At 51.1% G+C, this 20,911-nt stretch overlaps 2 protein-coding genes across 9 annotated transcripts in view; one reads left to right on the forward strand and one right to left on the reverse strand.

Moving 5' to 3' along the window:
* Positions 1-16,664, forward strand: part of USP40 (ubiquitin specific peptidase 40) — a 59,672-nt gene extending 43,008 nt beyond the window's left edge. For 4 of the 5 annotated variants that reach the window (XM_081141935.1, XM_081141936.1, XM_081141937.1 and 1 more), the window contains 10 exons: positions 781-845; positions 2,489-2,563; positions 2,914-3,040; positions 4,656-4,750; positions 6,055-6,173; positions 8,426-8,491; positions 10,434-10,641; positions 10,767-10,862; positions 14,030-14,124; positions 14,859-16,664. In XM_081141935.1, coding sequence (XP_080998061.1) covers positions 781-845; positions 2,489-2,563; positions 2,914-3,040; positions 4,656-4,750; positions 6,055-6,173; positions 8,426-8,491; positions 10,434-10,641; positions 10,767-10,862; positions 14,030-14,124; positions 14,859-14,970 — 1,058 coding nt within the window. In that variant the 3' untranslated portion in view covers positions 14,971-16,664. Of the gene's footprint in view, positions 1-780; positions 846-2,488; positions 2,564-2,913; positions 3,041-4,655; positions 4,751-6,054; positions 6,174-8,425; positions 8,492-9,031; positions 9,176-10,433; positions 10,642-10,766; positions 10,863-14,029; positions 14,125-14,858 lie in introns of those variants that run through there. The other variant, XM_081141939.1, reaches the window with a different exon arrangement.
* Positions 12,195-20,911, reverse strand: part of DGKD (diacylglycerol kinase delta) — an 89,218-nt gene continuing 80,501 nt past the window's right edge. For 2 of the 4 annotated variants that reach the window (XM_081141931.1, XM_081141933.1), the window contains one exon: positions 12,195-12,947. In XM_081141931.1, coding sequence (XP_080998057.1) covers positions 12,513-12,947 — 435 coding nt within the window. In that variant the 3' untranslated portion in view covers positions 12,195-12,512. Of the gene's footprint in view, positions 12,948-18,643; positions 20,665-20,911 lie in introns of those variants that run through there. The other 2 variants (XM_081141934.1, XM_081141932.1) reach the window with 1 other exon arrangement.

Here is a 20,911-nt window from a genome sequence, read left to right on the forward strand (position 1 = left end):
TGGCACTAAGACAAAAAGGGTCTGCAAAGAAGAGTGTCGGGATTTACACCTGTGGCCTCTGCGGGGGGAGTGTGAGGCCCAGGCTTATTCTTCTGGCTGTAGATCCTTTGGGTGGTGGGGGGTTGACTGTTTATAAGATGTTGCTGTTTTCCTTCATAGCCAGGGTTTCCACTCAGCTCCCTCTCCTCAAAAAGTCATCTTCCTGTGTCCTCAGTGCAGCAAACGTGAAAACAGAAATCTAATTAAAAACTGTTTGCCATTTATAAATGTTCATTTATACCAACTTCATTCAACACTATTCCAAAAGTACTGTTTTATTAGATTAACCGCTCTTTGGATAGGCCCAGTTGTATTGTTCACGTTATCAGTTGCTGAGCAAGGTCAGCACATACTTTCATCCAAGACAGTGAAATGATACTCAGCTTTGTGATTTCAGAAGGCATTCCACACTTACATGTATGTGCACATATATTTATACTCCTGCATGATGCGTGTGTACACTACATAATAAAGGCTTATGGTAGCTATCGTATAATGGTAGCAAGTGCTACTTTTATTTGCAAGTATAGATTAATTAAATACAATTATGCATCTGTTCTTGGTGGAACCAAATTGGGAAAATAATTATTTTTATGCTCAGGAAGACAGAATTTTAAAAATTAGTTAATAATTATTAGATCAAATCCCACTTGACACTCATTTACCCAGCGGGGTTCCTGGCAAACTCTTAGAACACCCTGTTCTGAGCTGTTTTCCATTCTGATCCTGTTTCCTTCACAGGAGACGCGTGGCACTTACGAAGGATGGACTGGTGCTGTGAAGCAGGGGAGCCTTTGCGTGAAGAAGTAGGAGGAGTCTCATACCTTTTGTTCTTTAAAATCGTTGTGTTTGTTGGCATTTCCATACAGATACCCACTCGTGAATAAATTCTAGTGAAGGTTTTAATTTGTTTAGGATATGAAGGTTTATACATGTGTCTGCTTTGACTCTTTCCTTCCTGTAGTCATTTGCAAGCAGTCAGAGGGAAGTTCTCGGCTAAGGGGGACTGTCTGGCATCTGTGTTAAGTTCCCTCTTTGTAAGAACTTGTGTCCCTGAGAATAGTGGACTTCAGTGGGAGGCAGAGAACTTTTGAAAACAAGACATTTGAACTAATGAGAGGATTTGGAAATACGCTCTGAATTTCAAAACCTGAATATTTTAATCTCAGAGTTCCTCATGAGTCGATGGCAGAATTCATCTTACTAACTGATCGCTTAGGCTCTGATCCAGAGACTACACTGTAGATCCAGCCAGACTCTTAGGGCTACCTCAGGAACAGTTGTATCTCAGGGTAGGTGGGATCTGGCTCATCTTATTGTTGATCCAAACAGCATCCAACCTCCGTCCAAGCCCGCAGCCTTAGAAGTAGACCCAAAGTGAAGCTCTGTGAGAACAGTAGACAGTCGTGGTCAGTGCCCCTCCCCTCAGCCTACCTGCCTTTGTTCAGCAATAGTCAGTGGCGCTGAATGTCCACAGGTTGGTTGAAGCAGGTGTGCTGGGGTCGTCCCGGAACACTGCTGTATAGAAGATAGTGGTCAGTGACAATGGAGCCATGACCCTCTTGAAGCTTTGCCAGGATTTGACTGCCGAGAGTAAGAAGTGGGCCTCAAAGGATCTTCAGGACATAGAGTTCGGCTGTCAGAAGATTAATACTTAGTCAAATGGTTTCTACATTTTCTTCTCTGTTAAGTCCCAAGGGGGCAAACAATTCTAAAACTGTGCAGAGCAAGCTCATTACTCTCAAAACTGGTTCCTCTTCCCCAATTTGCTGTCTTTCCCGACCAGTCCACTGCTGGCCGCCTCATTCAAGCCTTTTTTTGTTTTTGGTCCTCTTACCTAAATTACTGCAACTGGCCTCCCTGGGCCCAGGTGTTCCCCACCTTGGTGTGTTGCACATGTAGCAGCCAGAATGACTTTTAGAAACCCCTCTCAGAAGCTATGACTTTTCAAATGCAGTAAACACTCCTTTTTTTATTCTGTTCTGCATCCCTGCGATGTGGCCGCCCTCCAACCCAGTTTTCCCCGTTACTCTCCAACTGGTTGTGCCCACTGAAACAATCTAGGCTCTGAGCTCTTCCCAGAACAAGCCACACCTATTCTTGACGTAACCTCGAGGGGCTTTGTTTGCCTTTTCATGAGAAAACCTTCTCTCGTTTCGTCCACCTTTCCAAACCCAGCCCACCTTGCCAGGCTTCGCTAAAATTTCATCGTCTGTGAATCAGCCTCCTCATGTCTCCCCTCATCCCTCTCCCTTACCTCCAGTCTTCACGACACAGCTCCTACTCATAATTTAATATTTAACAATAGACTCTCTTGTAGGCCTACTTCCAACTCAACATCTGCTTTATTTATTCATTTCAAGGGTGATAGAGGCGTAGGGTTAAAAAAAAGGTCCAGTGGTCTGTGTGCTGCCTGCACAAGTAACAAAACTAATTTCCGCATTCCCAGGATGCAACACTGAAAGAGCTCACGATACGCTCTGGAGACACTCTGCTTCTAACCGAAGGGAAGCTTCTTCCTGCGGTAAGACTTTGCTGCCAATAGACAGAGTGATGTCACTGTTGACGCGGAGTGAGGCAGGGCGGGCCAAACAAGGACGAGCCCACCCAGAGCCTACCAGACATTTTGTCACTTTGTTTGCACTGTTCATGTATTGTAGTTACTGAGATGCTTCTAAGCAAAGAACATTTAGTCTGATTTTTATCACTTAAACTTTTGATTGTAAAAACAAGTATAATTATGGCAGTTATACATCTAAAAGGAAAATGTTTTGTCATCAAGATGTTTCTCTCTGTGGAAGTGGGGCTGGAAGTTTCCATCCTGTGTGTGCCTCACAGCAGCCAGGTTGCAGTGAGAAATGCTCCCTTCTCCAGGGTCTCCTGAAGGTGCCCATCTGGTGGTTCCAGCCTCGGGGGCCCGCGGGTCAGGGGAAGAGCCGTCAGGACCAGACGAACGGTACCCCTTCTCAAGGTGGGGTCTGTAGAGCTGCTGCCACCCCAGGTGAGAACAGAATGGAATCGCAGCTCCCCCTATGCCGTCTCTCAGGGTCCTCATGGCAACACGAATAGCAGCTCTTTTATCACAACAGACTCTGATGCTGAGGCAGCCAGGGGCAGAGGCAGGGCTGGGGTCCACACCCTACACCCTACACAGCTCCCTCTCCTCCTCTTCTTTCTGCCCCTGGGTTCCCAGGAACTGCCCCCAGGGCATTCATTCCCGCCAACTGCCTTCTGAGCATGCACTGGGCCATATGAATGCACTGCTTTATTTCTAAGTGGCTTCTCCACAGGCAGAATTCACACGGCACGGTGAGCAAGGAGCCCTGAGCAGGGAGCTCACCTTTCCTTGTGAACAGTGGGTTCCACTTGGGTGTAAAAGAAACACGTTAGTCTCCTTTGTGACTGTAGATGTATTCTTGGTAGGACCGACTCTTGAGTCATGCTTTACTTAATTATTTAGCTGGGGGAGGGGTTAAAGTATGATATACTTATATTTCTTTTTTTATCTTTTAAACCTCAAAACTGAAACTACTGAAAGTCATTCAGATCCTTATCTCCATACTCTTTGAAGTTAATGTATGTTTAGAGAAATAAAATATTTTCATGTTAAATTAGCTATGAAATTGGCATTAAGTTATTTTTGATTGGGTTGTATTAGGTGTGTTAACTAATCCTAAAAATGCTTTGGTAATAGAATAGTAATTACATATAGAATTGGCTACAGACTTGAAAAGCATGTTTAATCAGTGTTTTTCCATGAACACGAAGAAATAGGTCAACTGTTTGCTTGTCCTTCTTTATAACAACATGAGAGAAACATTTCTAATTCCCGAGAGTTTCCAAAAAGTGTCTGTTAGCTTGTGGTGTCCTTAAGCCACAGAACCCTTCATGAAGCTTTTGGCTTAATTCACTTATATTCTAATTTTATTATATATCAGCAGTGTGCCCAGCAATAAACAGACATTTAATTAAAGCAAAAATAAGTTAAATTATTCTGAATTTTAAATTTAGTTGCCAACTTTTATACCCAGGATTTTAGGTGAGAGAGCGTTATACTTTCCTCATTTTTATAACAAGTGAAGGCGGGCTTCTTACCGTCACAGACTCAGTCAGCAAGCACTGAGTACATGACACCCACCTGCCAGACCTGGACAGACAAGGAGGATGCTGGCCCGCCTGCTCCTGACAGGCATGGTCTTTATACACACTCAAGAAAACACAGACAAGAGAGACAGGTGGGGTCGGTGTGATGCAAGGGAGAAACGAAGGGATGTAAGGAATAAGGGCAGAGTATCCTACCAGCAGAGTCCTATTTGAGGAAGGAGAGTGTCGAAAAGAACATTCTGGTAGACAGCACAAGTGTGCACTTCCTCGAACCCTTTCCAGGGAGAAAGCTGTGGTACGGCGCCAGCAGCGAGCTCCCTGGCTGCTGCTTACGAGGCAGGGCCTCCTCTCCTCCAAAGTCTGGAGGTGTGAATCCGAGGAACTCAGATTCTGAGTTTCACAAATGAAATTATACTAAAAGTATTTACGACATCAAAACATGGCACATATTTCAGAAATACGAAGTAAATGCACTTCAAGCTCCTTTCAGACATCTGGCTCCGTCCTTGCAGGTGCTCCTGGTGATGTGCTCGCGGAAGTTCCCCTCTGCTACCTGGGTGACGTGGAGATCTCAGCAGATGCCACCTTGGTGCAACTGAAGGCTCAGGTCAGACTCCTCCCACAGTGTACCTGAGTGGGGGTCTGGCTGCTTCCCGGGAGATATTAATCTACTCTTCTGTCTCCTTTCCCTCACTTGCAGTCTGTTCTGATAGGGCATGTGCTACATGCCATGTTCAGTGGTAAGTACCCGCAGGCCCCACGCACAAGCTCACAGCTCAGCTCCCTCGTCGTCTTCTCTGCCGCTGCCTGTGGCTTCCATTCCTCCTCCTCTGACAGGCATGCTGTGCTCTCATTGACTGTCCTCAGTGACGTGCAGCCTGTGTCTGTTTTACTTTGTAGGTAAACATGGTTAACTGAGACGTTTGTAAAGCATTCAGTTCACCCCTTTGTTTACATTGTTTTGTATCATTGTGATCCATGTGTTGCATGTTGTTAGTTAAGAGGAGTTATCACTTTCCCAGGAGGCCAGAACATCACTCTACGTCAGGATGTTAATCTAGATGTTGCAGGGTCTTCTTACGCATTAACATTTATAGAGAAAGAGTGTTCTGTCCAAAGAGAAAGGCTGGACTGACGGCAACACTAACTGCCTCTGAAGCATCCCACTGAAGTTGCATTGAAGTGAGCATCCCACCCTCCTTACAAAGGAAAACTGGGGGCAGATAAAAGAGCGTCAGCCACTGACATTCGACATCTGTGTCCTCGGTGTATGAACCGACCTTCCTCCAAAAACCAAGTGGTTTTATTTTCATGAGAACAAGTGGGAAGAGTCACTTTTTTCTGGTACTGGATTGAAAGATACAAAGTTGCTATTTTTAGGTTAAAAATGGATGAATATTGGACATTTTATACACAACCTAAATAATATAAATAGTTATCTACTCCTTCAGAATTAGTTCAGCAGTTTGGGCCTAGCAGTAGGATCCAAAGATTTTGAAATATTTCAGAATCAAAAGTTTCTTCCATGGCAGCACAGACTCTGCTGGACATCACACGGTGAGAGTGGACGAGTCCCTGCTCTACCAGCAAACTCTGACCTGGGAGACTCGCCTAGAAATTAATTTCAAAGCTTCATTTTCTTAAAAAAAGTGATCAAAAAGAAGCTCTGGCTCATATTTAGAAATTGAAAACTCACTTCTCTCCCAAGCTAATTTCAATGGAGAGAAATACAAACTTACTCAGGATTAGTTTCATTTAAGGGCTAGTCCTGGGAACTTTTTAGTAGGTATTATTCTTACTCAAGATACTCTTTCCCTCAGATGTACTTGTGTAGTTTTCATTTCTCCTAAAGCGGTATCTTTTCAAGAGTGCTTTTTCAAATCCTGGGGCCATTGTGTGTTTCTTTTCTAGGCCATGACCCTGCCCTCCTTGTCGGAGTTTTCCATCCCATCCCCAGCCTTCCTCAGAGCCTGGACAGTGGACAGGAAGCGCCCCGGCAGGCTTTTACGAGAAAACCAGCAGCAGCTGAGGTGGGCTCCTGGCTGGACTCTCAGTAACAGAGCCTGACCCTGGCAGTTCCACATGCCAGCGGGTGAAGCTTCTACATCAGACCCTGGGACAGCTTCGGTTCCTTATTAAGTGTAAAATGTAGCCTCATGTATGTTTTCTAGGCTCCCGAGACTGAAGGAAATTTTAGTGCCCTTTTTCTCTAGCTCTTTGAGCTATAACTGATGCAACGCTGTGTGAGTTAGGTGTACAGCCTGCGGATGTGATGCACATATAGTGCAGTGACCACTCCATAGTGTTAGCTGACAGCTGCTCACACCGAGTAATCACCATTCCTTTTTCCACTCTCAGCCACTTTCAGATATTACACAGTATTGTTTAGCTGTGATCGCCACCCTACATTAGATCCCCAGAACTTATTAATGCAGATTTACCCCGTGACCAACCTCTCCGCTTTCCCCGCTGTCAGCCCCTGGTAACCACCGTCCTGGTCTTCGTTGCTATGAATTTGGCTTTTTTAGATTCTACATATAAGTAAATGTCATAACAGTATTTGTCTTTCTCATCTGACTTAATCTCACTTACAATGCCCTCAGGTTCCATCCATGTTGTTGCAAATGGCAGATTTCCTTTTTTTCTCATAGCTGAATAATATTCCTGTGTGTGTCTGTGTGTCTGTGTGTAGTTCTGTTTTTAGCTTTTGAGGAACCGTCTTGCTATTCTTTCACAGTGCGTGTACCAACTTACATTCCCGCCAGCAGTACACAGGGTTCCCTTTCCTCCAGGTCCAGGTTCAGGCAGCGTCGTTCACAACAATGTGGAAACAACATAAGTGTTCAGCAGGTGAATGAATGGATAAAGGTGAGGCGTGCACGCGCGCACATACACGCAACTCCAGCCACGAGAAAGAATCTGGCAGGAGGCTGCTGCTCTCGTAAATGGGATTGTTTTTTATGTTCTTTCTTTCCTTCCTTTTTTTAAATATGTCTTTATTGATTTCAGAGAGAGGAAAGGAGAGGGAGAGAGAAACATCAATGATAAGTCATTGATCGGCTGCCTCCTGCACGCCCCCTGCTGGGGATCGAGGAGCCTGCAACCCCTGCATGTGCCCCGACCTGGAATCGAACCGCGATCTCCTGGATCCTGGGCCGACCTTAGCAGCTGAGCCACGCCGGCCGGGCTGTGTTCTCTTTCTGAGAGCTACCTATTAATATATAAAATGCAGCTAATTTTTGTATATTGACTTTTTATCTCCATGTTTTTTAATACATTTATTTTAATCGTCTTTTGGTGTAGCGTTTAAGGTTTTCTAGATACAACATCATGTCATCTGCAAAAATGAGCCTTTTTACTTCTTTCTTACTCGGTTGCTTCCTCTTCCCTCTTGCCTGATGGCTCCGACTTGGGGCGTCCAGCGCTGTTAGTGGGGTGGAGAGAGTAGGCGTCTTGTCTTGACCTTGACCTCGGAGGAGAAGCTTTCAGCTTTTCACCGCCGAGTATGGTGTTAGCTGTGGGCTTGTCATACATGACCTTTCTCATGGACATTTCCTCTAGCTGTAGTTTGCTGAGTTTTTAACATGAGAACATGTTGAATTTCGTCAGATGTTTTTCCTGCATCTATTGAGATGATCAGACGACTGTTATCCTGTATTCTGTTTGTGTATCACACTGACTTGCAGACATTTGACACAACCTTGCATCCCTGGCATAAATCCCACTTGATCATAGTGTATGATTCTTTTAATGTATTGTTGAATTCAGTTTGCTAATTTTCTAGTAAGAATTTTTACATCTGTGCTCCTGTATAATGATATTAGCCTGTAGTTTTCTCTTCTTACAGTGTCCTTGTCTGGTTTTGATATCAGTGTGATGCTGGCCTCATAAAATAAGTTTGGATGTGTTCCCTCCTCTTGTTTTTTTGGAAGAGTTAGAGAAGGAGTGGTATTGTTTTTTAAACATTTGGTAGAGTTTACTAGTGAAAACCATCTGGTCCTAGACGTTCCTTTGTGGGGAGATTTCTGATTTCTGATTCAGTCTCCTTGCTAATAACTGGTCTGTTCATATTTTCTATTTCTTCATGATTCACCCTTGGTAGGTTGCATGTTCCTAGGAATTTACCCGTTTCCTCTAAGTGGTCCATTTTGTTGGAGTATAATTGTTCATAGTAGTCGCCTAAGTTTTGAGTGTTATGTATAATATTTTGCTTAAGAAAGCTTAAAACTGACAATGTTTTAAAAATTAAATGTCACTATTATTTTGTTTCATTGATTATCAGGGACTGTAAGCTGGGAAGGAGAACTGAGATCTGCTTAGAGCTCCTTCAGAAAGAAGAACACTTGGGGTAAGTGGTCTTGCGTCCCACAGAATTACACGTCTTACCACAGTGGGTGGCTTCTTAGAAATCTAACAACGGTAGAAGATTTTTTCACCGCTTCTCAGTAGTCTGGCAACTTAAAACAGATTGTGTTCTAGAAGGTGTCTGTGTGTGTGTCTAGAATGTGGAGCCCATTTCCTGTAAAGCAGGACTTGTTCAGTAATTCCAAGTGCACAGTGACCCACGTGAGCTGGGAGGACAAGCAAGATGCTCCGGTCCTGCTGTCAGTCATGCAGAGGGTCTGTTGTGAAACTGACTTAAAGTAGCACCTTATTCCACTTTTTTCATCCCAGTCAAACCTGACACATCACGTACTTACTGAATTATCTGTCTCCCATTTCGAGGCGGTTAGCTTTGCGCGAGAGAGCAGGCACTTGGTTTTGTGGTCATGGCTGTATCCCCAGTGCCTGGAATAGTGCCCCTGTCACAGTCAGTAATTACTCTCTGAATAAAAACATACCACAAAGCTGTCTACAATCAAATCTTCCTGTTATTTTTTCACTGTAGGAAAATCTTTTATAAGACGTTTTTGTTAGTCTCACCAAGTGTTAAGATTCCTTTTACCTGATGTGACTGTCACTCCTGTTGCCCAGTAACGGATCACGCTCTTTCAGCCACATCTAACCTTCATGTGATGTCACTGTCCTCATACAACTTGTGTTACCAGGAGTTGTTTCCTGGAGGGGGATGTCTGGATCAAATGGTATAGACATTTTAAATCTTTTAAAATAAATTGTTAATTCCTTTCCCGATAAGTTATTCCAGTTTATGTTCCCAAGACACTTTCTTCGTATGTACTTCACCTCACCTCACACCAGCACCGAGTATCGTCATCGTTTAAATGTTTGCTAACTTCAGGGCTTTGATTGCCACTAAGACTGGGCATGTTTTTCAGTCTGTGAGTGTGAGTTGTTTCATGCATTTTGCCTGTTTTAATGGGTCTGACTTGTGTGAGCTCTTCTGATGATGACATTGGCCCTCCGCCACGTGCGGTGTGAGCGGACCGTTTCAGTGGCTGTGTTCCTTTGAAGACTGCTCTGCACTCAGAACCCTTCCCAGCCTCCGCTTCGTTGTCCTCGCCCCAGCGTCTGTCTGTGCGACTCCCAGCCCCCCGACCCCAAGGAGAGCTTCAGTCTCCCCTTTCACTCTCGTCCCAATTCTGCCTCCTCCAAGTACATCACCCTTTCCTTTGGTAAAAACACCAATTTAACAGAAATAATCCTTAAAAATCACTCACTGTCTCACCATCCTGAAAACAGAAATGAAAGTTTTCATTTCTCCCCCTCCAGCTCCCAGTCTTACCTGCAGCTCTTACGTCGTGTCCATAACAAACAGCCTCCACACATCTAACTTTTACTCCCACTTTCTGACTGTTCTTTCCCCTCCTCCCGGCCCTCTCCTCCAGGCCCTTCTGCAGGGGTTTCCTTTGCTCTCACAGCTGTCCCCCCTCCACCTGTCTCCCCAGCTCTCCCTCTCCTCCCAACTGGAAGCCTTTCGCTCCTTCTCCCTGGCTACCCCACAGCAGGTCAGGTTTTTAGCACCTACGATGGCTCTCTTCCTGCCAGTTGCTGCAGTTGGCATTGCCCAGGCAGTCGCGATGTCTGGGAACCCTCTCACTAGGAGGGGGCCCGGCCCCCCACAATCCTCTGGCCCTTTTCCTTCTGTGCTCCACAGATGGAACTTCCTCCACCGTCAGTGTCCCCTGCCAGCTCAGAAGGGGAGCTTCCCTCCATCCTGGGTCAGGGTTGAAGGGCATATAAAGGGTTTCCCACTAGCACTTAGGGTTTCGGGGAAACCTCTCCTTGTGAAAATGAGAAGAGTTGGAGGGGAAGCTTTGCCCCCTCATAGTCGTCACATATTTCTCATTTTGTGTGTTTTAAACCGGACATTGGACTGTCTTCTGGTGCAGCCCCCAGGACGTGCTGCTGAGGACACAGCTGCGCCTCCCTGGTGAGCGGGCGTATGCCCTGCCCGTGGATATGGTGTGGGATGCTGCCCGGGGCACTGCCAGCTCCCTGCGGCAGCGAGTGGCCGACTCCTACTCCCTTCCCGTGGAGAACATTGAAATCGCCAAATACTTTCCGGACAAGTTTGAGTGGCTACCAGTTTCCAGCTGGGTAAGTTGTGGGGCCTCGGGAAGCTGGGCTTCCTGGCAGAGCGAACGGTTACTGCAGTTTCACAGACGGGGATTTAGTGCAAATTTGGGCTGTTTCTTTATTCAAGATGCTTGATTTTTCTGTAGAACCAGCAGGTTACCAAGAGGAAAAAGAAGAAAAAGCGAGATAACCTGCAGGGGGCACCATATTACCTGAAAGACGGAGACGTTGTGGGTGTTAAGGTACGTTGTTCAACAGCAGGTGTCCTCTTTGACACACCAGGATCAGACGGTCAGACCCTTGGGGCACAGAGAGTCCTTTGTGTATAAATTGTTCGGGGCACGGAGCACTAGGAGGGAGAGCAGACAGCTCCTCCTGCGAGGCCAGAGGGGCCTCAGCACCCAGACCCTCACTGTGGGTCTGAGCTGAGTAAAACGCTTCTGAAGCTTTTACACCGAGTGTTGGTGCTGCAGGTTTGAGCAGGAACCTGCGTTGGGTTACGGCACTTCCTTCCATTCCTAGCTTGCTGAGTTCTTTGTTGTAATCTGTGTGCGAACTCTGGAATTTTCTGCATGTGTTGCCTTAGCCCCGTACGGTTTTCCTTCCTTAATCAGTGTTACTGCAGAAACAGGTCCTTGTCGTGGGACATGCTTACACACAGTAATATTTTTTATATTAAGGGTTAATAGTGTTAATAGGTCATTTTAATTCAAATGAACTATTTACTGATAAATTATAGCTGTAGTATAATCATTGACTTAGTAATTAATTTCTTTGTGGTAAGGATTCCCTTAATCACTTCTGATCAACACTGTACTAGACAAATTACCCTCCGCCCCTAAAAAGAAAAGTAAATAAAAAATTGAAAGAGAGGTCAGAAAAATTTGAAAAGGAAAACGTAAAACTGAACCTGCAAAGGAGATTCACAAGACAGGATCAACATTCATGAAATTACACGGCAACCAGGAATGCCTCCAACAAAGACCTAGCTGGAGAACATGACAGAGACTTTGAGTGGCATTAAAGCTTCAGTGGGACACAGTCACATCCGGTTCTTGGAAGGGAAGCCTCTCATACAAAGGTGTCCGTCCCTCCCACACTAAGTTCAGTATCATCCTAGCGAAAACCCTTGTAGATTAGATTAAAAAGACTAAGTATGTAACATAAAGAAGAACGTGGCCAGGGTGAGGGCCCCGCCAAGTATTAGGACTGGTGATATGGCTCAGAGAACTGTGGCTTTGGGGTAGACAGAGCCCCAAACAACCCCACAGATAGGGAACCTTGCCAGGTATTCCAGTCTACACTGAAAACGGATTATTCGGTAAGTGGTTCTGGGAGAATTGGTTATCCATAATTTTGATTTGATTTTCATAAGAGGGTTGGCCCTCAAGCTTATGTCAGCCTCAGGTCCCATAACATCTGTATGCACCTCTGCTCACGCCACACACAGCTGTCAGTGTGAAGAGTGACGTGGGAAGCAGTGACTTCCAACCTTTAGAAGGAAAGATGTAAGGAAATATTTGACTTTAGGTTAAGAAGGATTTCTTAAAATAAGAAGCAAAATGCACAGCCCATAAGAAAAGCATTGATAAAATTTACTACATGAAAGGGAAAAACTTTTGTACATCAACGGAAACCATAAAAAGCCAAGCTGCAAACAGGAAAAGATATACCCAACAATAAATTGAGATTATCATCCAGAATCTGTATCATACATACTACTTCAAGTCACTTTCTGAAAGATAACCCAATAGGGGAGAAATGGGCAAAGATGAACACCCTGCAGTTCTTAGAAGAGAACATTAAATGCCCAATAAACCTGAACAGGTGGTCAGCTTCTCAGTCCCCAGGGACTGCAAGTCAGCAGTGAGCTGCCCTCTGTGGCCAGACCCTCAGCACTGTGTCCATGGCCCGCAGGGCCCGCCAGTCTGGTGGCCTGGGAGCGGTGGGGCAGCCCTCAGGGAAGGGAATTCCCTCCTCCATCGTCGCCCCGAGCAGCTGGCTCCTGTGCACGCGGAGACCACAGAAACGCCCACTGAAGCCTGCCTGTGACGGCGTAAACTGGGAAGGACTTCAATGACCCTCAGAAGGGATAAAAACGGGTGTAGAACACAGTTAAAATGAGATCCAGGTGGCCGTCTGTCCGAGTTCTGGTGTAGAAAAAATGTCACGGGATGATCATTGACAAAGTGTAAACATGTAAATGCCGAGTCCGACGCCCGTGCAGCCCTCGAGTGATGAGGCGGGCGGGACACCGGCCCCAGACCCAGCGGGCTTGCCTGAGTGGGGTCGGGCATCGCCAGAGTCTGTCTTTTCCTTGGAAAGTTCTGTAAAGTGAAGCACGTATGGCAGAAGGTTAACACTGCTAACAGCTAACTTTTACGGAGCTTTCTGTTACGGGCAAAGCACCGTCCATGTACACATTAACTCGGTTTTTCTTCATGACAGCAGGGGAAGAGGGGCCATTGTGAGGTGAGGAGTATGGGGCATGAACGGCAGGGCCACCCACGGCCCTCATGCTACCCTGGGAATGTGGTCTCTCTCCCATTACCTCTGTATTTTCTCTTATTCTATAAGGTTTCACGATTTTTAAAAAGCACATGATGTACCAGTTACTGGACTGGTTACAGGCATTTTCTCCCCAAGAGCAGAAGCAGACAGGCCCTGCCGTCCTCGTGCAGGTCCCAGCCTGGGTGACAGAGTCTGCTCCCCAAGAGCCACTTGGGAATGTGGCCGGAAGCCCTGTCACGGGCCTGGCAAGCCTCAGAAATGCCTTTTTCTGACCTGTGTTGTCCTTCCGGTTAAGTTTCCTTGGGATTAACATTTTGATTAGTTCACGCTGAGACAGGGCTGTGGGCAGCCCAGGGGCAGCCAGTATTTACAGTAAATAAAATCAGACATAAAACTGACTGCAAGTACTGGGAGGGGGCTTGGCCCCTCAGGAGACCACATCCTCTGTAACTGAGCTAGAAGCCCCTGGGAGATTCTAAGGAGGTGAGAGGGGCGCCTTCCAGCAGCTCCAGTGGACCCGGAGGTGCGGGGGAAAGGGACTGTTCACAGGCCACATGAGAATCTCTAGTCCAGCTGGACTCAGCTGCTCTCAGGGCAGGTGAGCTCCGCCCTGGTCTCCGCCCCTGGTGGGGCCCTTGCTGGGCTCTGGGGACTGCGTCTGCTGTCACAAGCCAACCAAGCCAAGGTTGGGGCTGGGAAGCCATTTCTCCCGCGCTGCCTGCCACCCGCTCAGTCTGTCAGGCACCAAAGTGTCTTCTTTCGGCGGTTAATCTAGTTTACGTAAAGGTGGATGTCTCCTCATGCTGGTTTAGGTCATTTTTATATACATTTGCAGGCCTTATGCGTAAATGTTGCTAAGTAGATGCTGAACCCGTGGCTCCTTCCTTGTTTGACACAGAACCTCCTGGTGGAAGACACCGCTGACTTCAGCACAGCCCGAGACGACACGGAGAGAGCGCGCCAGACACCGCCCGCGCTGGGGCAGAGGAAGAGGTACCGCCAGCCTTGCTGTCCCACAGGCCCCTCGGGCGGGGGGTCGTTCTCTCTCGCTTGGGGCTCTGCCAAGGGCCCAGAGCTCACTCCAAGGCTGAACACTTTGGAGAGCAGTGGACTCATGTCCGTTAGAACCTGAACCAGGCCTGGGGGCCTGGGACAGGGGTGCTGACAGCCTCACCTCAGGGACGAGGCCTCTGCTCCGTCGTCTCCCTCCCTCCCCCACTTTCTGGATCATTCCTTCACACACAGGCTCAGATCTCTGTCACCTGAAAATAGCACCCTCCCAGTCACGCCCACCGGCTGTCACCTGCTCCTTGCTCTCCACCCCTTCCCTGAGGCAGCCTGGTCTCTGCTCCCTGGGCCACCTCCCCTCCCTTCTCTGCTCAACAGGCTGACCTCCCCCCAGGAGGCTCAGACCCTCTTCCAGCTCCTTCCCCACCACCTTCCAGAGTCAGGTCCACTCCCTCTTCTGTGCACAGTGGGCTCGCTCCCCTGGCCTCCAGGCACCTGCACCTCCCAGGATCTCCCGAACATCCTCTGAAACCCACTTCAGAGCCCAGTGCCTAGACCCGTCTCACCACCATGGTCTGTGCCATCATCCCACACAGGCCACACCAGGGGTGCCAGTCCTCACCTGCTCCCCACTTTGGTCTCCTGGAGTCATCCCACACCCCTTGACCTGGGTAGACCCGAGTCAGTGGCTGAGTCCTGACAGTCTCTGTCTCCTGCAGCCAGGCGGCCCTTCGTGGGCAGAGCAGCGACATGCTCCCCGGTGCAGACACGCCTGGCCGGCCCCACAGACCAGAAGCTTCCCTGTCCATCCACGTTGGGAGTTTCAGATAGCACTGCACTGCGACATCCCCGCCAGCACCAATCAGAGCTGGTACCAGGGCAGCTGCTGTCCCAGGGCCTGGCCAGGAGCGGGCATGGGGGCTCTGCACCCTGTGGACTCTGCGTGTGGGTCCGAGGGAGCAGGCTGGTAGGTTGCTGCCTTGTGCAGACACAGACCCCACAGCCTGCTTTACGACAGAGGGACGTTTGGTCAGGCCGGGCGAGTGCACTTTCTCCCCGGGCTGTACAGCACGGCCACAGAGGGTCCTACAGGCACCAGTCAGATGCTGCCCTACACCACTTCCCCCAGCCCCGTTATGAGAAATGCCCTGGCTCTGCCCTGGCTGCAGGCCGGTGAGTGCATCTGGCCCTCTTCTCCCTGCACTGTTCAGACGTGGCACCTGCATTGAGGCTCCCACAGCTCAGCTCACAATGGGCTGGCCAGGCTGGTGCGGGACACAAAGGGCATCTGTGCTCAGAATGCCCGCGGCCGCTGATGGGAGCCTCGCTTGCGCCGAGCTGATGGTCCTGAGGCCTCCATTCAACCAGAAAAAGGAACCGCGTGCAGAGCTGCTTATGCTGCCCGGCGGGGCCGCCGTTGGTTGAAAGCTGGAATCGGCGTTTCTGACCAGAGCAGCATGTCTCTCTCCAGCTCTGTCAAAGCGGGTTTCCTGAGCGCGTTCTTCACCTTGCCTCCCATGAGGCTTTGCAGCGACTCTGGCTACTTACGGTTGCGATGTCACACGACTCTCACCAGCCCCTTGTCCCGGACACAAGCACTGATGTCAGGAGACGACAGAAGATGTGGACTGAGTATCTGCAGCACCACTCGCCAGAGGGCGGGCCTGCTGCACCAGGCGGCTTTTCCATGGAGCTTGACGCGGGGGATGAGCCCACTCCCGCCTCTGTCCCCTTCGGGCCCTCAGGACTGGCGAGCGCTGGGTGTCGCGGGAGCCCCGCCCTCGGCACAAGCTTCTCAGTTCCTTTCAGGGCAGCTGACCCATCTCCTTGCGGTGCCCTTCATGTCACTTTAAGGGGGTGAAATGTTAGTGTGTTAACTGAAAGCTTTGCTTTTGAGGAGCCAGAGGCCTGGGAGGGGACTTGCCAAGGCCGGAGGGTGGGTGTGCCCTAGGGTCCCCAGAGCGCTGCCGGGCCTCCCAGGGTCTCTGCTGGTTTCCTGCTCCCTCCCTCTTCCTTAAACTCAGGGGTGCGCTGGGGCTGCAGGGGGAGAGCTGGATGGTTTTGTTAAAGAGCAAGTAAAGCGTCTTCACGTCTTGTTTCCACTGTAAGCTGACGCTTCGTACTGGCCTTTGTTCCCAAGTGCAATGCAGGCGCTAAGCGTGGTTTCTATTAAGAAGTATGGTGTTGGGACCCTGTGGCAACAACAGCATGTTTTGACTTTAAATAAGTTCAGACTCCTGGGAAAACTGCCGGACAAAAGTGGCCGTGGTCCGGTTCTCGTCCTTCCAAGGAAACAGCACTGGCCGTGGGCGCGCTGCAGACACAGCTCTTCACTGGGACCTTCTGCCAAGGGGTGGGCAGGAATCCCCATGACCCAGTTAAGCCTCAGACGGTTCCCTCTGGAACAGGCCTGACTGGGGTGTGGGCCCCCCATCTGGGAAGGGGCACGACAGCTCACCTCTGCTCTGTTCTCGACTGTCCCATCCAAAGCAGGGCTGTGACACGTCAATAAAATAGGTAAACGTACTGTGTGTCCCAGAGACTCGCTACGCTTCAGAGGTACGTGAAGCAATGAAATCGACACAAGTTGGGAGGGAGAGAGGTGTCTGCTCCCTCCAGTGCCCCCCCCCCCCCCCCCCCCCCCCCCCCCCCCGTCCAGGCACTGACGGCAGCCACTCCCCAGGGCACCCTGTGGTGCTGCCCCCCCCCCCAGCTTGAACCACAGGGAAGCAGGACCCCTGGCTCATGAACCTCAGCCCACAGCACAGCTGCTGCAGCTGGTCCAGGCCCTGGTGCCTTTCCCTCCGGGCTGGTTTCCACCTCCGCGCTTTTCCCCAGGTGGCGAGATGCCACCAGCTCCAGATTGACACCGTCAGACCTGCCTCATTGCAGGGACCTGGAAAAGTCCTGGGCCTGACACCCACTGGCTCAGAGTGGTTGCCCTGACCACCCTGCTGCCCGTTCCACTCAAGTGACAGTGGAGGGAGAGTGGGGCAGCCCACAGAGACCCCACACAGAAACAAGGAAGGTGACAGCGCCCAACGTGACATCAGCAGCTAGTCCACCTACCAGCTGACCACCCGCGTCCCTCTCCAAAGGCCGGTGACCTAGAGTTCCACCAGCTCCTGCTCCCACCAGGTCTCAATGGGACACGTTCTGTTGGGCTGGGTCCAGTGGATGTGACCTCACGGTTCAACCTCTGGCTAAACAATAGGTAAACCCAGGAGGAAGCAGGACGGGGGGTGGGGGGGCCACAGTGAACCTCTCTTCCAGGAAACGGCAGTCAGAGCCCCAGCACCTAAAGGTCGCACAAGCTCCCTGCCCAGCTGCGCTGGCTGCCCTGTCCTGCTCCAGAAAGTCTCGCACGCCCGTCCACCTGTGGGTGCACCTGCCATGGGCACTGGGTGGGCCTCACGCTTGGGCACTGCCTGCCTGAGGCACGTCCTGGAGGCCTGCGCAGCGACGTGCCTGGGAGCCAGCGTGGAGCCCGGCAGCGCGATCTCCTTCCAAGCTCAGGAGACTCGGGCTGAATCTGCCTCTGGGGACATCGTGGGCGAGGGGCCTTTGCCTCCCAGCAGCTGCTCACCTTCCACGCGTCTGCAGCCTGTTGCTGCTTCTGTGACCAAAACTGAGGAGGCCAGGCCCTCGCTCTGGCCGGGCGCAGACCCCAGTCTAAGGCCAGCACCCCGGCTGGGCTATGCGGCCAGAGCTGCCATCGCCCGGCGTGGGTGACCTCTGCTGCCCACCTCGGCGCACCCAACCGCGCCTCCGCTGAGGCGGCCACACCGCGCCCACCTGCGCCCCGGCCGCTCGGAAGCTTTCCCTGCACCATTCACCCCTCTCTGAAGGGGCCCCTGGCTCCCGCCTGCATAATGGGTGTAACTCGTGTCTCTGCGCTTTTGCTTTTCCCATACGACATCGCCACCCTCCATGCTTCCGTTCCCAAGGCCTTCCCGCGGCCCAGGCCAGCGGCAGGAGGCAAGACAGGCACGCTCCCGTTTTAAAGGAAACCTTCTGGAAACCCCAGTTAACACTTGTATCTTTCTGACCAAAAGTCAGTCACATCAGTCAAGCTGCAGAGACTGGAGATGCAGCCACCGTGGCAGGAGCATATTTGGGCACAGTGCCCGCCCTCCCCCGATGATGCAGGAGGGAAAGAGCTGACTGGTATTTACAGGCATAAAGCAGTGGCTTCACAGGAGCCAGGAGAGCCTGAGCTGCTAACACTCAAAATTAGATTTCAGAGCACAGGACTGGCACTAGGGAAAGGTGAGGCCTTGGGCGCAAAACGTAAAGGCACCCAAAACTCAGTAAGCGAGCAGGACCATTTCTCAATACAATACTTTCGGAAATTAAAGTTAATGCACAAAAGTTTACGATGAACAAGTCCAACTTATTTTTAGAGCAGCTAAAAAATGTAACCCTGATCCAGTTTGGAAGGATTTTGGCAACCAGTGTTTTATGTCCAAGCACAGGAACCGAGGACAAGAACTTGGACGAGAGATCCAAAACAAGCTTGTTTTATTTACACACACAACGTATTTACAACCCCAACGTGGACTATGTACATAGCAACACAGCAGGCATTGGCTCCACGGCGGGCACTGTATAAATAATCATAAATATGAGGGCAAGCCCCACCCACGGACACACAACCTTCCCTCGAAGACTCTCCAGGGACCCTTCCTCCCTCCCCCACAGACAGGACACCCCACCCCGGACACAGCAGGGGGCTGGGCGGGCAGCGGAGCAGCCCCACGTGCAGCCACAGACACCACGAGGAACGGACACCCGCCCTGCACCGACGCACCTTCATGCAAAACTCATGTTCATTCCTTTTGCTTCTGACAAGAATTAGAAAAATGGCTTTTACGTAAACAGTGCTGCTTTAATCACTGACGACATACTGATTTTAAACACCACGCACGACCCAAACCTGAGCCTCAGAATGCAGGGGCCTGCCCCAGACACCGGGCAGCCTGCTCTGGGGCCCCACGATCTCTACTTTGAAATGGGTGATTTCTGGGGCCAGAGTCTCTCCCCACCTTCCTCCACTTACAGCTGTTCCGATGGGAAGGGAGGCGCAGGGCACGGAAGGCCGCACACCACACGCCACTGCCCGGTCTCCCAGCCGAGGGCGTGTGCAGAACACAGGGCTCTCACCCCCACCCCAACACTGCCACAGAGCCACCAGTGGGAGCACCCCCAAACCAGGGTCAGGTGCCTGGCCAAGCCCGGGGAGGGGACCCCACTGGGCTCACTGATCAGAGAAGCTGGAAGGGGGGCTGCAAAGCGAGTGGCAGGTAAATGCTGTTCAGCTGAGTCCCGAAGGGGCCCCTACGGGTGACTCTGGATAGTGCCCTGAGGCCTCCTGCCCAGTCCCCTTACATGGTCAGCCCTCCCCTTTGGGGTGTGGACCCTCGCACCCAGGGCTGGGGTGGGGGTTACAGAACCCCCTTTCTAGGGTGGGCGAGAGCCCTGTGAGGTGTGGCCGTCTCTGGAAGGGCCATAAGGGGCCAAGTCAAAGGCAGAGATGACATGGAGAGCCCAGTGAGCTGTGGACACCTCCAGGGACCTAGGGCCTGACAACTTGAGAGGAGAAGCCACCCATAGGGTCAGAGGCTCCCAGGACGGCCCAGGCTGCCACCTGAGGCCGCTCTGCCCAGGTAGCAGCCTGTTGTCCCACAGAAGGGATGTGCTGTCTCCACAGAAACTCTGACCCAGTGCCATACAGCCTCCCTTGTCGGGGAGGCCACTGGCCACAGTGCTCAGAGGAGGCTGTGTCCTGGACAGACGGACCGTCTCCCCAGGCCCGCAGCTCGGGAGGACCTGAGACATGCGGGGTGGGGCCCGTCAGCCCAAGAATGTGGCCACCTGTTCACTGGCCCAGGAGGAGCACGTTTTCCTTCCTTTTGCGTCCAATTAAAATGGACAGGACCGGAAATGCACCCATGGCGCCTCCGAACCAGGAAGGCGGGACCTTAATAAATGGGGACGTCCGAGTGGGCAGCCTCGCAGGACAGCTGTGGAGAACCACGGCAGCTGGCAGGCACAGGCTCCTGGTGAGGGACCGCGGTCTGCTCCCTAACTCCAGAGCCGACTGGGAGACGGCGCCACACCACACACGGTGAAAGGGCGCAGAGAGGAGCCGGCGGGACACTCGTGTGCGGCCCAGCCAGCGACACCCGAGGCCAGGGAGGCGGGACCTGGCCTAGGACGCCGGTCAGCGAGAGCAGAGAGGTGGTGGCCCAGTCACCCCACACGCCACTGGGCTGGAAAGGGGCGAGTCCAAAGGTAGCTATGTTGGTGTCCGAGACCGTGTCTGAGGCTTCCCGTCGCGAGCACAAGGGTGGAAGTAGCACCATGAGAAGGCCGGGCCGCGCCCGCTCCCAGCTCAGTCACAGGAGTGGAGCACACAGGCCGAGAGGGCAGAGGCTAGGCCTCGGTGGCAGGGGGGCTGCGGTTCAGCTCCTTGATGCCACACAGGATCCTCTTCATGTGGCCCACCTTGGTCACGCCGAGGTCCTGAAATGAGAGCACAGCCACCCTGACGCCAGGCAGCGAGCCAGGCCGTGGGCGCCACCAGGGGCCACCCAGCAACTCTGCACAAATGGGGGGAAATGGTGACGCCAGAAGGAAGAAACGGCGTAAGAAGGGACAGCATACAGCACACCCCACATGTGACCGGCCACCACTGACCCGCTGAGGGGATATCACACAAGACGCCCATGCCCAGGCCAGCAGCAAGTAGAACCAGCACCTGGAGCACCAC

This window comes from Miniopterus schreibersii, assembly GCF_964146895.1.
Source record: "Miniopterus schreibersii genome assembly, chromosome: 7".
NCBI lineage: Eukaryota > Metazoa > Chordata > Mammalia > Chiroptera > Miniopteridae > Miniopterus > Miniopterus schreibersii.